The following is a 13,601-nucleotide window of genomic DNA, read 5'->3' as shown; positions in this document are numbered from 1 at the left end:
TCATGACTTGAGCTGAGCCAGGAGCTGGATGCTTAACCAGCTGAGCCACCAGGCACCCCAGACTATATCTAGATTTCAAAAAATCTCTGCAGGTGATTCTACTGGACAACCGGTGTTAAGAGCTACTGCTCTATTGGAATCAATAAAGCTCTCATGAGTACATATGACATGAGGGTTTCTTTGGGATTCGTCTGCAGGCTCTTCAGAATGCTACATTTGAAGTAAAGAAAAGGTAAAGTTGGCATGACTTGCCGGACACTTATGCCTGGTCAGCCAAATGCATGGATGAGCGAGGCACTGGACATGAAATATATTTCTAAATCAGAGTTCCTCAAATTCACCAGTTTGGAAATTGGAGGCCAGCAACTTCTCTATTATGGGACTGTCCTGTGCACTGCAGCAGGTGCAACAGCATCCCTGGCCTCAACCCACCAGTTGTCAGTTGTGTAGCCACCGTCTCTCAGTGTCCTGAGGGGGCAAATAGTCCCTGGTTGAGAACCACAATTCTAACACAAAGCAATACCAACTCAAAGAAAAGCAAACCAATACCTGAGAACGCGGTCACTACAGATGCAAAATGGAGCATCATTAACAACATTGAACTCAGAAGGCTCTGGAAAGTACACTGTGGAAACTTTACTGCAGAAAAAAATTATGTCACTTATTATGTAAATTAACTTAAAGATGTGCAATCATCATCTTCGTTGTCGTCATTATGGCCCCAAACTACCTAAGCACAAGTAGTGATCAGAAAATTGTTTTTCAGAAACTATTTGCTACGTTTATAGCAGCTGCATTCATAATTGCTCAAACTTGGAAGACACAAAGATGTCCTTGAGTCAGTGAGTGGATAAGCTGACTGTGGTCCATCCAGACTACGGAATATCACTCGGTACTAAAAGGAAATGAGCTATCAGCTCATGCAAAGGCATGCAGGGAACCTTAAAAATGCATATTACAGGGGACACCTGGGTGGCTCAGCTGTTGAGTGTCTGCCTTCAGCTCAGGGAGTGATCCCGGGGTCCAGGATCTAGTCCCGCATCAGGCTCCCCGCAGGGAGCCTGCATCTCCCTCTGCCTATGTTTCTGCCTCTGTGTGTGCATGTGTGTCTCTCACGGATCAATAAATAAAATTCTTTTTAAAAATGTGTATTACTAAGTGAAAGAAGCCATGAAAAGGTTACCTACTGTATGACAGTTTGGAAAAGGTTAATCTATTGAGACAATAAAAGGATCAGTCATTGGCAGGGGTCAGGGGGGAGGAAGGATGAACAGGGGAAGCACAGAGGGCTTTTAGGGCAGTGAGATTGCTCTGTCTCATGCTATAATGGTGGATATACGTGATCACACATTTATCCACACTCACAGAATGTGCAACACCAAGAGTGAACTAATGTAAACTATGATCTTTAGGTTCACTGGTTGCGGCAAATGTACTACTCCGGTGTGGGGTTTTCACAGGATGGAGGCTATACATATGCGGGGGCCAAGGGGATATAGGAAATCTCTGTACTTTCCAACCAATTTTGATGTGAACCTAAAACTGCTCTAAAAACTAAACTCTCTTTTAAAATATACTAATTGTGATGTTTCCTTCTTTGTTACCTTGCATTGGTCTCATTTATTGAACAAACCAAATGCAAACACTTCAGAACATAATACGCAATCTACTAGGATTTTGCACCTGCCTGATGTAACACCTTGATAACTGCAGTATCCTAAACATTTCATTCTGATTCTCAGCTTCCAGGTTACTCAAAGGATGTGTTTCTATTCTCCATTCCCCAGATTAAGAGCCCCTCTTACTCATCAATTCACTAGGAATTAAAATTTCCTGTGTGTCAACAATGTGCACCGTACAAGGGTATATACTGGTCAACAACAGACTGTAATCACCTTTCTCTGTGCAAACACCATAAGTGTCCCCTGCTCATCAATATGCTCAGCATATGTGTCCATGTCCAAGTCACCTGACTATTCTAACTAGACTGGAAGCTCCCCAGGAGCTGGGAAACTGCCTTGTACCTTTTCACATCACCCGTGGCCAGCACAGCACTTCAATCTATGTAAGAAATCCTCAAAATATTTAGCAAAAGAGATTATACTTCTTCATCTTTTTTTTTTTTTTTTGAGAGAGAGAGAGAGAGAGAGCTTATGACAGCAGGGGGCAGGGAGGGGCAGAGGGAGAGGGAGGGAGAGAATCTTAAGCAGACCCCCCAGTGAGTGCAGAGCCCAATGTGGGGCTCGATCTCATGACCCTGAAATTGTGACCTGAACTGAAATCAAGAGCCAGACGCTTAACTGACTGAGCCACCCAGGAACCCCAAGATTTTACTTTTTCAAGCCAGAACAGAATTCAAATAAAATCAAACTCCTTAAAAAAAATTAAAAAAAAAATCAAACTCCTTTAAAAATAAAAACATCACTGGCCTAGTAGAATACATTTCTTTCCACCAATATTACTAGAGAGGACATTTCCCTTTAGTGAATGCTATTTTAGTATCAATTATACAGCAAATGTGCGAGAAATGTTTTTTGACCAAGGATCTCAATATAATAATGCTAAGCTCAGTAATTCCTCAGTGAACACTTAAATTTTTATATCCTTAATGTACTTAGTTTCCCCACAAACCACCATAAACTATAGAAGTTAATCTCGAAATGAGAAAAAGAGGCAAAGAAACTGAGTCTCAAAAAAATATGGTGAAGCATGATCTGTCTGTATAATATTACTGATTTAAGGGCAAAGTCATAAAATGGACACTCTTGCTTTTATTCTAAAAGCAAATATAAAAAACGGGGCACCTGGGGGGCTCAGTCGGTGAAACGTCTGCCTTCGGCTCAGGTCATGACCTCAGGGTTCTGGGATCAAGCTCCACATTGGGCTCCCTGCTCAGAAGGGAGCTTGCTTCTCCCTCTCCCTCTGCTTTTTATTTTATTTTATTTTTTTTCTCCCTCTGCTTTTTCTCAAATAAATAAATAACACCTTTAAAAAAAAGCAAATATAAAACAAATATCTTCTGCATCAAGCTTATTATTCCCAGCATAGCGGGCACAAAGCTCTTGGTCAGAAAAGAGGTGTGTCCATTAACCAAACAATATTTTAAACGTCCACTTGTAACCCATGATTATTATTTCATCTCTAGCCTAGTGGTCTATTTAAATGATAAGTACTACGTGTATGGAAATATTTGGCACAATAACATCAGTTGAACCAATTTAAAAAAATTATTTCATTTCCAGGGGTGAGAAGTCTCTTGGATTTGAAAATCTAAGATGAGAAGCCTTACATTTTACAACAGGCATTCTTGTTTTGTCGGTCATTTTTTGAGGCTAACTGGAAGTTTCTGTCAACTTTTATGTTCAAAACCTGGAAAGAATGAGACTTTTTTTTTTTTTTTCCTGTAATTGTTGTGCTAGCATCAGTAATATCCAAAAGAGTCAGGTTGAGGGATCCCTGGGTGGCGCAGCGGTTTGGCGCCTGCCTTTGGCCCAGGGCGCGATCCTGGAGACCCGGGATCGAGTCCCACATCGGGCTCCCGGTGCATGGAGCCTGCTTCTCCCTCTGCCTGTGTCTCTGCCTCTCTCTCTCTCACTGTGTGCCTATCATAAATAAATTAAAAAAAAAAAAATTTTAAAAAAAAAAAACAAAAGAGTCAGGTTGAGACTGGTTTATTGTCCCAGTGTTTACAGTTTGGGTCTGAAACCATGTGTGGGACTGGCTTTGGATACATATGGCAGATAAAATCCTGGTTCCTTCCTCCACAATGCAATGCTTTTTAACACATTATTTCCAGATATTACTATGTCTGAAAGCAACGTATGTATCCCCTCCCTCCCCCGCCCCTCACTGCGTACTGAGAAACCAGTGTCACAGTGTAGTGTTATAATCTAAAAAAATGACATCGCCTTTTCCATGTTAGATGTATCCTAAAGAGCATAGGCCTCATTGTAGGAACTTTGGCTTGGCAGTCTTGGATCAAAAACATTGTCTTTTTAAAATTTAATTTCAGAAGACACTCTGTTTTAGAGAGAGACCAGAATGAAGAGTTCCTTGATGACAACTTTACTTAGAAAGTTACCCTAAGACTCCTGATAGGCAGGTATCAAAACAGAAAAGTATCTCACAGTATGAGATTCTTCTGGGTTTCACAGGGCATCCTTGTATTGTAAAAAAGAGATAATCCATGATCACGGATAAAAGCAAAGGTTAAAATGAGGACATCTCTGCAATGAAGGACTTTCAATGATCAATGAATGATCTCTCTAAAACAGAGTTTCACTCATGAGTTACAAAAGTCCCTCCCAACCGGATCATTATCCCATTAAATTAGCCCAAATGCACCAAAGAATGACAAGGCAAATCCTGATCAGCCCTGATCAGGGCTCCGTGCTGGACGAGTCACTTATCCTCAGGTGGTGGCTTCCTCAGCTGTGAAATGAGAGTGATGCACGTCACTACTTCACACAGTTGTCTGGAGCATTAAATGCCTCAGTGTTCTGTAAAGTGCCTCGCGCAGCAACTGGCATTTATAAGCACCTAACAAACATTTCCTATTATTATTACTGCACTTATTATTAAAGCTTGACCTCAAGCTATGAAAATGAACTATGAGTTATGACACTGAATAGATTTAAAGGGAATTATATAGAATATGTCTTATAGACACGAGTCTAAAGTGCTGTGGTCAAAGTCTATAAGCATCCGAGGCTAACAGGACAAGTATTTGAAAGTAAATAAACAGAATACATTTCTTCATCGGTAAAATGAGATTAACAATAGCAACTCCCAAATTTTGTTGCTTTAAGCATTATATGCGGCACACTGCTGTGAATTGAATGTCATTTTTCTACAAAATTCGTACGATGAAGTCTTGACCCCCAATATCTCATGATGTAAGCTTATTTGGACACAGTGTTTTTACAGGAGGTAAGAAAGTTAAAAATGAGGTTATTAGGGTGGGCCCTGATCCAATCTAACAGGTGTCCGTCCCATAGGCAGGGAAAGCTGAGTGTAGACATGCATGCAGGGAGGGCGCCCTGCGAAGATGAGGGCAATGATTAATCAGTGTGGGACGCCAAAGATGACCAGCAACACACCAAGGCTAGAGAAACAGACTGTCCCGTGTGGCCTTAGGAGGAACCAACCCTCCCAACACCCTGACCTGGGACTTCTGGCCTCCAGAAACATGAGACAATAAATTTCCACTGTTTAAGCCGTTCATCGTGGTCACTTTGATACAGCAGTCCTCACAAAGGAATACACACACTTTCTAGAGACTGTCTTGTTTTATTTGACTCTTAGAGCAGACAGATTTAAGAAAAATAAACGTATTAATTTCCATAGTGAGTAATACATTTAAGAATTCTATTACTTCAAAATTGGGCTTAAAAATCTGAAGTGTCAGGACAAGCATAGACAGACTCTGAGCTCCACTTTGGTGTCATAATGGTAATTAGGAAATTTTTAGAAATGACAAGGGTTAGTGATGGCACAACACATACTTTTAGATTTCAAAATGTGAGACATGGAATGCCTCTCCAGTAGCAACTGAATAAATATATATACATATATATATATATATGTATATATATTTAATATTTAATGGAGAATAAATTCAAAGAAAATAAGTATTTCTATATTCATTAAACTTATTAAGTGCATGTTTAATGTATCAAATAACATGTGTTGGCTTGAACTTGGTGCCATTTAATATTTAACTTAAATAGATTTTGTTACTTAGAGTATTTTAATGACTTTTCACATGGCACCATAATACGAAGGTTAATACTGTGCTTTTATGTTATTTATGTGTCTCACATTCAGGGTCTTGAATGATAGCATTTAACATTTTGAAATGAACTTGAATTGGTCTTGATACAAGAGAGGAGACTCACAATGCAGATCAAGTTATGCTTTCCAGAGCATTCATTAAGAAAAGAGGGTATTGATTAGCATCCTCTATTCAATAATAGAATGCAGCTTGAAAATTAACTGCATTTGTGCTGGTGTAGATTCAATTAGTAACCATTTTACTTTGTATACAACATAGAGAAACAGGGATAGAATAACAAATTTCTTTTACTCCTAATTCTGGAAACTTTTCACTTATGGTTGTTACAAAACAACAACAACAAAAAAAACCCCAAAAAAACAAAAAAAAAACCCCACAACTATCCTACCCTTTAATATTATTCAGTATTCCAAGGAATGCATTGCTGTAGCATCAAGAGGACATTTTTAATGCAAAGGAAGACCTGAACACAGAGTAGACCATCAGGTGTAATCTACCTATAAATGGGGGGAAAAAAGCAGAGTGGGAATAGGGAACAAGAGAAGAGGAGTAGCAGGAGAGGGTGACCCGTTCGCTGTGACCACAAACCCGCAGGACAAGCAAGTCAGGTGTGTCATGCGGGGAGAGGGTTGCAGGACCTGTGGGCGGGGGAGCTGGGCCCCTCGATGCAGGTGGTGGCAAGGCAGCGCTCTGCAGATGCACAAGCACGAAGCCCCTGCTTCTGTAGAGCTCTGCTCGTCTCCAGGCAGCAAAGGGGGTGCTAAAGGAGTGGGTGGGGTGTCTCGGGGGGCTGGCTCCCTCCTGCACCATCTCTGGAGGAGCCCATGCAGCTGCTGCCACCCTTCTGGTCTGCTGGGTGGGATGGACGAACACTTGTTACTCTTATAGAAAAAAAAAACAAGGTGGCTCATGTTTTTGCTTTAAACATTCTCATTTGATATATCTTTGGGTTGTTTGCATGGTAAGGAGACAATTCTTAACTGTATGTGGATGTGCGTTTCCTTCCATGATTTTGTGCTTCTGCATCCAATCCTATGCAGTGATTTTACAATTCTCAATGGGAGAGCGTCATCAACAGCACTCTTCTGGCAAACGCGGGCTCTCCGATGATGAAAATGTACTTCGTGAGAGATTCTTTTTCTCTATTATTATTTTTTTTTAAGATTTTATTCATTTATTCATGAGAGACACAGAGAGAGAGGCAGAGACACAGGCAGAGGGAGAAGCAGGCTCCATGCAGGGAGCCTGATGCGGGACTCGATCCTGGGACTCCAGGATCACGCCCTGGGCTGAAGGTGATGCTAAACCACCCAGCCACCCAGGGATCCCCTTTATTATTCCGATAGTGCTTTAGAAGCACAGACTCTCTAAGCTGGAATGAGCTTTAGGGATGATCTACTAAGGGCTTCATGCTGCACATGAGCAACCTGTGATCTAGAGAAGTTAGTGACCTGCTAAGGCGCCCAAGTGGTATCAGGACAGTACTGTCCCAAGTGCAGGAGAAAGCCCATCAGTGATGGAAACCACTGTACTCTCTTTGCAGAATGTAAATGAATTTCAAATCACAGCGTGCTGTCTTAAAAGAGAAATCACTGAGATATCTCTGACAATCGGCCCGAGGAAGGGTCATATTTTATTTTTTTGAATGGATCAAAGACTTCTTCGAGATCTGTAATTTGATATTACTGATCCTAAAGACTTAGTTATTACAATAAGCATCATTCCAGCAAAGAAAGGAGTCCTACCAGAAATGCCTCCAGAGACCACTACAAGGACCCATCACATGGGCAAAGTGTTTTTCAGAAGATTATCACTCGGACACTGGGCAGCATGACAGAACTCGCTACAAGCTGGTAAAACAACCCCAAAAGTTTGGAGGTTCACAGGTATTTTCGAACTTGTCTGTAAGGTTGAAATAAACTGTATCATTCCTCATTAGAGACCTCTTACTTAATGAAAGATACGCTGTAATCACACAGATGTTCCTATATAACATTGGAAAACTAAGAAAAGCATGTTAGCCAATAATGGGAGTTCTAACATTTCTTTATAGGAACATTATTCTACATAAAAGTACTTTCAATTCTATTACTCTTAATTTTTAAATTGCTCTTGTGCTTTAACAGATGCATTGTCTGCATTTCATTAGCTCTAGAATGGGACCGTAATCAGTGAGGATTGAAAATGTAATTTAATATAATAGTATCATTTTTACCTATGTCATATTAAAGAGAAATTACATTATATCACTCTCCCTAATTTACAGTAAAATGCAAAGGCATATATTTAAGGAGGAGAGCCACATATAATGTCCCTAATTGCAGATGGATTTCTTTCCGTTATTCTAAATATTGTGCAGGAATGCCAAAGCCCTTTGGGAAAAAAAAAAAATCCTGAATCAATCTCCAGGTTTGCTGCCTCTAGAACAAAACTAGCTGTGCTGTATGTGATTTGAGAACTTGCAGCTGAATTTTCACACGGAATAATCTTAACTTAGAAAATAATATTTTTAAGATTTTAGATCGCCATCACAGGAGGGAATGTCACTGTTTTTTAAAAAAATACTTTAATTCTTGGCAGACGACTACAGACACCTGTGTGCTATTGGAATAAACCCACATTAAACCCTGAACATCGACAAATAACGTACCCAGGCGCTCACACATCTGCCGCAAGTGGTGATTTTGAAATCCCCATAGAGATCTTTGATGGCACCGGTCGTGAAGAAACCTTCCACCATCAGCAGAATGCCGTACACAAAGAATGCAGCTGCGATGCCGTAGATCACATACTTGAAGATGTCAATCCTGGGGGGGAAGAGACAAAGGAATTTATTGCAATAACTCTTCATGCCTGATTGGCAGCAATTGAGTCTTATGTGTTCAGGGCTCCTTTGGGACAACAGCTACAGAATATGTACATCCATGATGGAGGTTGGACTTAAAAACATTTTTGCTTTCTATTCCTAATGTTTGCATATATATTTTATACTCCCTCTTCTGGTATTTGTTGATGGGGCTCTTCACCTTTCTTCCTCCTCTTTCCTCCTGTTCCCTGGTTCATGCCAAGGTAGTCCTGGGTAATCACTGGGTCATGCTGCTAATGGTGTTTGCTGAAATCCATTTGATAAATAGGGTAATCATCCTATAATTTCTCCAATTATGACAAAATATCAAATAGAAAGATGTATCTATATACCACTGGGTTTTGAAAAGAAGAAGAAAGCTTTCTGAGTTCATGATGAATCCATTTTCAATAAAACAACCTCGTATTTTTCTTATTATAGTCTATTGTAATTATGTTTTAGTCCACGCTTACTGTAAACAATCACTAATATTTTCTGCTAATAATGATGTCAATGATGAAAAAAGTTATGTTTTTAAGGAAAAGTTATAGTTTTGAAAGATCAAGCCTTTTAAGCAGAACCACTAATGGATTCAGAATTCAAACATGGAGCTAGGCCTGAGCCCGGTTTGGGTATAATATCATGTAGGAATGGGAAGCTATTCTCTCCTTTCTCACAATTTAGTGCTCATGTATTTAAAGGTTAAGGGGCTTGGCGGGAGGAGAGATACATATATTGTCTATAAATTGCAGATGGATGTTTCTGTTATTCTGGATATTAAATGGGAACCCCAAAGCCCTTTGGAATGAAAAAACATGATTGAACCATTTTGCTACTTCTAGAAACAAAACTACTTGTGTACCCACAGTTTGTGAAGAGGTATATCTTAGCCAGTGTTTCGTTTTCATAATCTCGCTAGCCATTTGCAAGAAAATGTCTCTTTATTTTACATTGTCAAGTTTGATTTTTTTTCTCTTTCCTCTCATCATTAGAGTATGAATGATCGAGATACCCTGTTGACTGTTTCCAAGGGGACAAATGAGAGATGAGAAAGCATGATCATGTTGATGGAGATTTAGACACTCTTGATGCTATGAGAATATCTTTAAAAGAATACATGTCATGTCATAAGTGAATTTGTTGCATATAAATAAAAGCAAGAAGAGTCTGTTAACATTCATTGTACCAGGGCAATTGTTTAGTGAGTGATTTTCACTGTCTGAAAAATCTAAATATTGCACAGTTTTACTTGTCAAAGGCAATGAGGCAGATGACATAAATTTGTAAGTTCATCATACACATTAAAGAATCTGAGGATTTCAACTTTTAGATGGGACTTTGAAGAATTTGGTTCAATGGGCTTCTCCATTAAAGTGATGTATTTTATGTTTATTTAGAAATAATTTCAAATTTATGAAAGAAGTTGCAGAAAATGAATAGTATGAAGAAAACCTATACATCTTTTTCCTATTTCATAATATTTTACCTATTTACTTTATTGTTTTCTTGTGTTCTCTCTGTCTCTGGAATAATTACATCTGAACATAGAGAAGTCCTCCACAGTATAGTTACTGACTTCAGGAAATCTAATATTGATCTAATACTTGCGTCCAATCTATTATTGTATTCCAGCTTTACCCATCGGACTGACCTAAGGATGCACTTTATGGCATCTTACCTCCCTATATGGGATCCAGTCTAGAGGTAAGTCCTGAATTTATCTGCCACATCTGTTTACTTTCTTTTAACCAGGAACACTTCCACAGCCTCTTTGTCTTTATGAAATTGACACCATTGGGGAGTAAATCCTACTTCCTTCTTATTAGATAGAATGCTTTTCATTCTGAGTTTGGTCTTTCCTCATGATTAGATTCAGATGATTCATTCATGGCTGGAATACAATAAAGGTTCATCTGCCTCTCGGTAGCGATGCTGATTTGAATCATCTAGTCAAGATGATGTTGAATTTCTGTACTGTGCAATTGCTATTGTTCCCCTTGTAGCTAATAAGTGATTTGTGAAGAGACACTTAAGGACCATGCAAACATCCTGTTCTTCATTACAACTTCCAGTCCGTGTTAGCAGTCGTTGATGGATCTTGACTAATCCAATCTTCCTATTGTGTTAACAAATGCTCATTTTTTCTTATTTTATTTTATTTATTTATTTGACAAAGAGAGGGAGAGCACAAGCTGGGGTGGGGGGTACAGGTAGAGGCAGACGGAGAAGCAGACTTCCTGCTGAACAGGGAGCCCAACGTGGGGCTGGATCCCAGGACCCTGGGATCATGACCTGGGCTGATGGCAGATGCTTAACCGACTGAGCCCCTGAGGTGCCCCCACAATGCTAATTTTCTCACTGTAATATTCATTGACATTTACCATTTGGCACTAGATATCCTGATGTAGGCAAGAACCCTCTCTTCTCCCCCTTGTTATTTATTTTTTTAATTTATTTGTCTATTAATGATATGGACTAATGATGTCTGCTTTTTTCTCTGAAAGTTTGTAAGCCACTACTATAATTATTTTGGTGCTCAAATTGATCTACAGGTGGTCAGTGGGCATTCCCAATGCTGGCTCCTGTATCCTTGTGACACATGTCCATCATTTTTTGTAAAGTATTCTCTACTTTCTCACATGGCAAGAGGACCAAATCTCCTTTTGTATATACATCCCTCAACCCTCAAATTAGGCATCTCTTTGCCAAACCCTGGTTCTTATGAGCAGTAGTCTTGGAGAATAAGATGTGGATGCTCATTGCTGCTGTGGTGTCTTTGCCTCTTGGTCTTTTCAGTGTACCAAGATAGGAAGTACATGCATTTATACACACACATTCACATATACAATTACACAAACATGTTCATTCACGTATCTACATATATATGCACATACATGTACACATGCACATGTGTCTGCATATCAAACATGCACATATTTTAGAAATCTTAAGTTCACAGTAGTATTTCCAAATATAATCAATTCCATAGATATTTCCAAGTCCAATCCACAGGATTTTTTTATTGCCTTCCCCCAGTCTATATTTGTATGACCTTCCTCCTTAGTGAGAATCTTATTTCCCAAGAATAACACATACATTCTTTTATTCGATTCATAATAAATCTAAAAATTATTTCACAATTATTTCATCTTAAGTATTACAAAAAAATCAAACCTACTTAAAAAGAATGCAGGATGTTTGCAACTCCCCTCCCCCTCCACCTAAGACTAGGAGTGTATAGTCAAATCTCTGTTTCTAAATTACTTGGATTAGTGAATTTTTTCTTCTTCTCTTCATTGTGCTCATGCTCATTCATTCATGCAGTGGGGGTCTATTTGTTTCAGTTTGTTTCAGTTTTAGGTCCCCCATCCCATCCATATTGACTTAACTTCGTTTCTAAACGTAGAGAACATTAACATGCTTCTAGGAATCAAATCTATATAAAAAGATACTCCCAGAGAAGTGTCATGACCTTCCCTAACCCTTCCAATCTCTTTCTTGTTTTCATGTTATCCTTCTCGTGTTGTTTTTATATAAAGGCAAGCGTGTGTGTATGTATGTATACATATTCCTGTCTTCCTTTCATTTTTACTTAGAAGGTAGCATATACATACGCTCTTTTGCACTTAACTTTTATCAGTCAATAACACTCTCTAAAATCACTCCATATCAGTTCACAGAGATCTTCATTCTTTTCAACAGCTGCAAGGTAGTCCTAGTGTATATATATATGTATTATTTATTTACCCAAAATTCTATGCTTGCATATTTAGACGGTTACCAATATTTTGCAATTACAAATAATCCTCCAATGAATAATCTTGCATGAATGTATTAAAATAATTGATAATGTATCCTTAGGGTAGGAGGATGGAGTTGAAAGTGAAGGCATGTAGCTTTGTTAGAAACTGCCAAATGCCTCTCCATAAGGGTTGTACCATTTCTGCATCCCAAACAGCGATGTATGAGACTATTTCTCTACAGCCTCAACAGAAGTGTATACCGTCAAGCTTTTGAATTATTGTTAACTGATGGGTGATAACTGGTATCATAGTTTTGCTGTATTTATCTTAGAGTGAAATGCAACATCCTTTTATATAATCATGGGCAACATTTATCTTTTTGTGAACTGTCCTGTCTTTTGCTCACTTATCTATAAGACTTGTGGTCCTATTTTCACTTCAATCTTAGAAAGACTTTTGCATATTAGGGATATTTGGGTTTTACCTATAACACATGTTGTTAATACTTTCTCCTAGTTTGCCATCTGCTTTTTGATTTGACTTATGGCAAACAGATAACTCAAAGTTATCTGTCTTCTTTTTTATACTGAAATTTTAGTTATAGTTATAAGCCATTATAGAGGCTATAGAGGCTATAGAGGTATTCACTCATGTTTTCTTCTAGTATGTGCATCATTCTATTTTATTACACTTAGACTTCTGATCAATTTGGTGTTTATTCTTTGGGTAGTGCAAGAATTAGATCTAATTTCACCTTTTTCAAAATGGCTGTCTATAACACTTGAAAACTCTGAGACATGGATGCTTCTCTGAGGGCTGGGGAGGTTAGGAGCATCTCTATTTTATAGGTTCATATTAGTTACAATATCAAAGAGTGAAGTGGTATTGTTAATTTTGTCCAGTGTTATCATAGCATTATTTGTATACTAATTTCTACAAATCCTCTCCTGCAGACACATATTGGAGTATTTTGGGGTGACATGATATGATGTCAGGGACTTGCTTGGATAAAACTCCAGGTATTCACATATTACTTATAAAGTTAAAAAGTTCAAAAGTCAAATCAATAAAAAGGAGAAAAAAGAATAAAGTAAAGGCTTTCTAGTTGTCCTAACATCATTTATTAAAAAGACCACCTTTAGGGCAGCCCAGGTGGCTCAGAGGTTTAGCACCACCTTCGGCCCAGGGCTTGATCCTGGAGACCTGAGATTGAGTCCCA

At 38.7% G+C, this 13,601-nt stretch overlaps 1 protein-coding gene across 2 annotated transcripts in view; it reads right to left on the bottom strand.

Moving 5' to 3' along the window:
* Window positions 1–13,601, bottom strand: part of GPM6A (glycoprotein M6A) — a 332,273-nt gene that overhangs the window by 17,615 nt on the left and 301,057 nt on the right. For both annotated transcript variants that reach the window (XM_025434029.3, XM_025434028.3), the window contains exon 3: window positions 8,445–8,601. In XM_025434029.3, coding sequence (XP_025289814.1) covers window positions 8,445–8,601 — 157 coding nt within the window. The remainder of the gene's footprint in view (window positions 1–8,444; window positions 8,602–13,601) is intronic.

The sequence above is a fragment of the Canis lupus genome, chromosome 16 (assembly GCF_003254725.2).
Source record: "Canis lupus dingo isolate Sandy chromosome 16, ASM325472v2, whole genome shotgun sequence".
Lineage (NCBI taxonomy): Eukaryota > Metazoa > Chordata > Mammalia > Carnivora > Canidae > Canis > Canis lupus.
The sequence above is the reverse complement of the archived record's forward strand: the minus strand, read 5'-3'. Positions and strand labels throughout refer to the sequence as shown.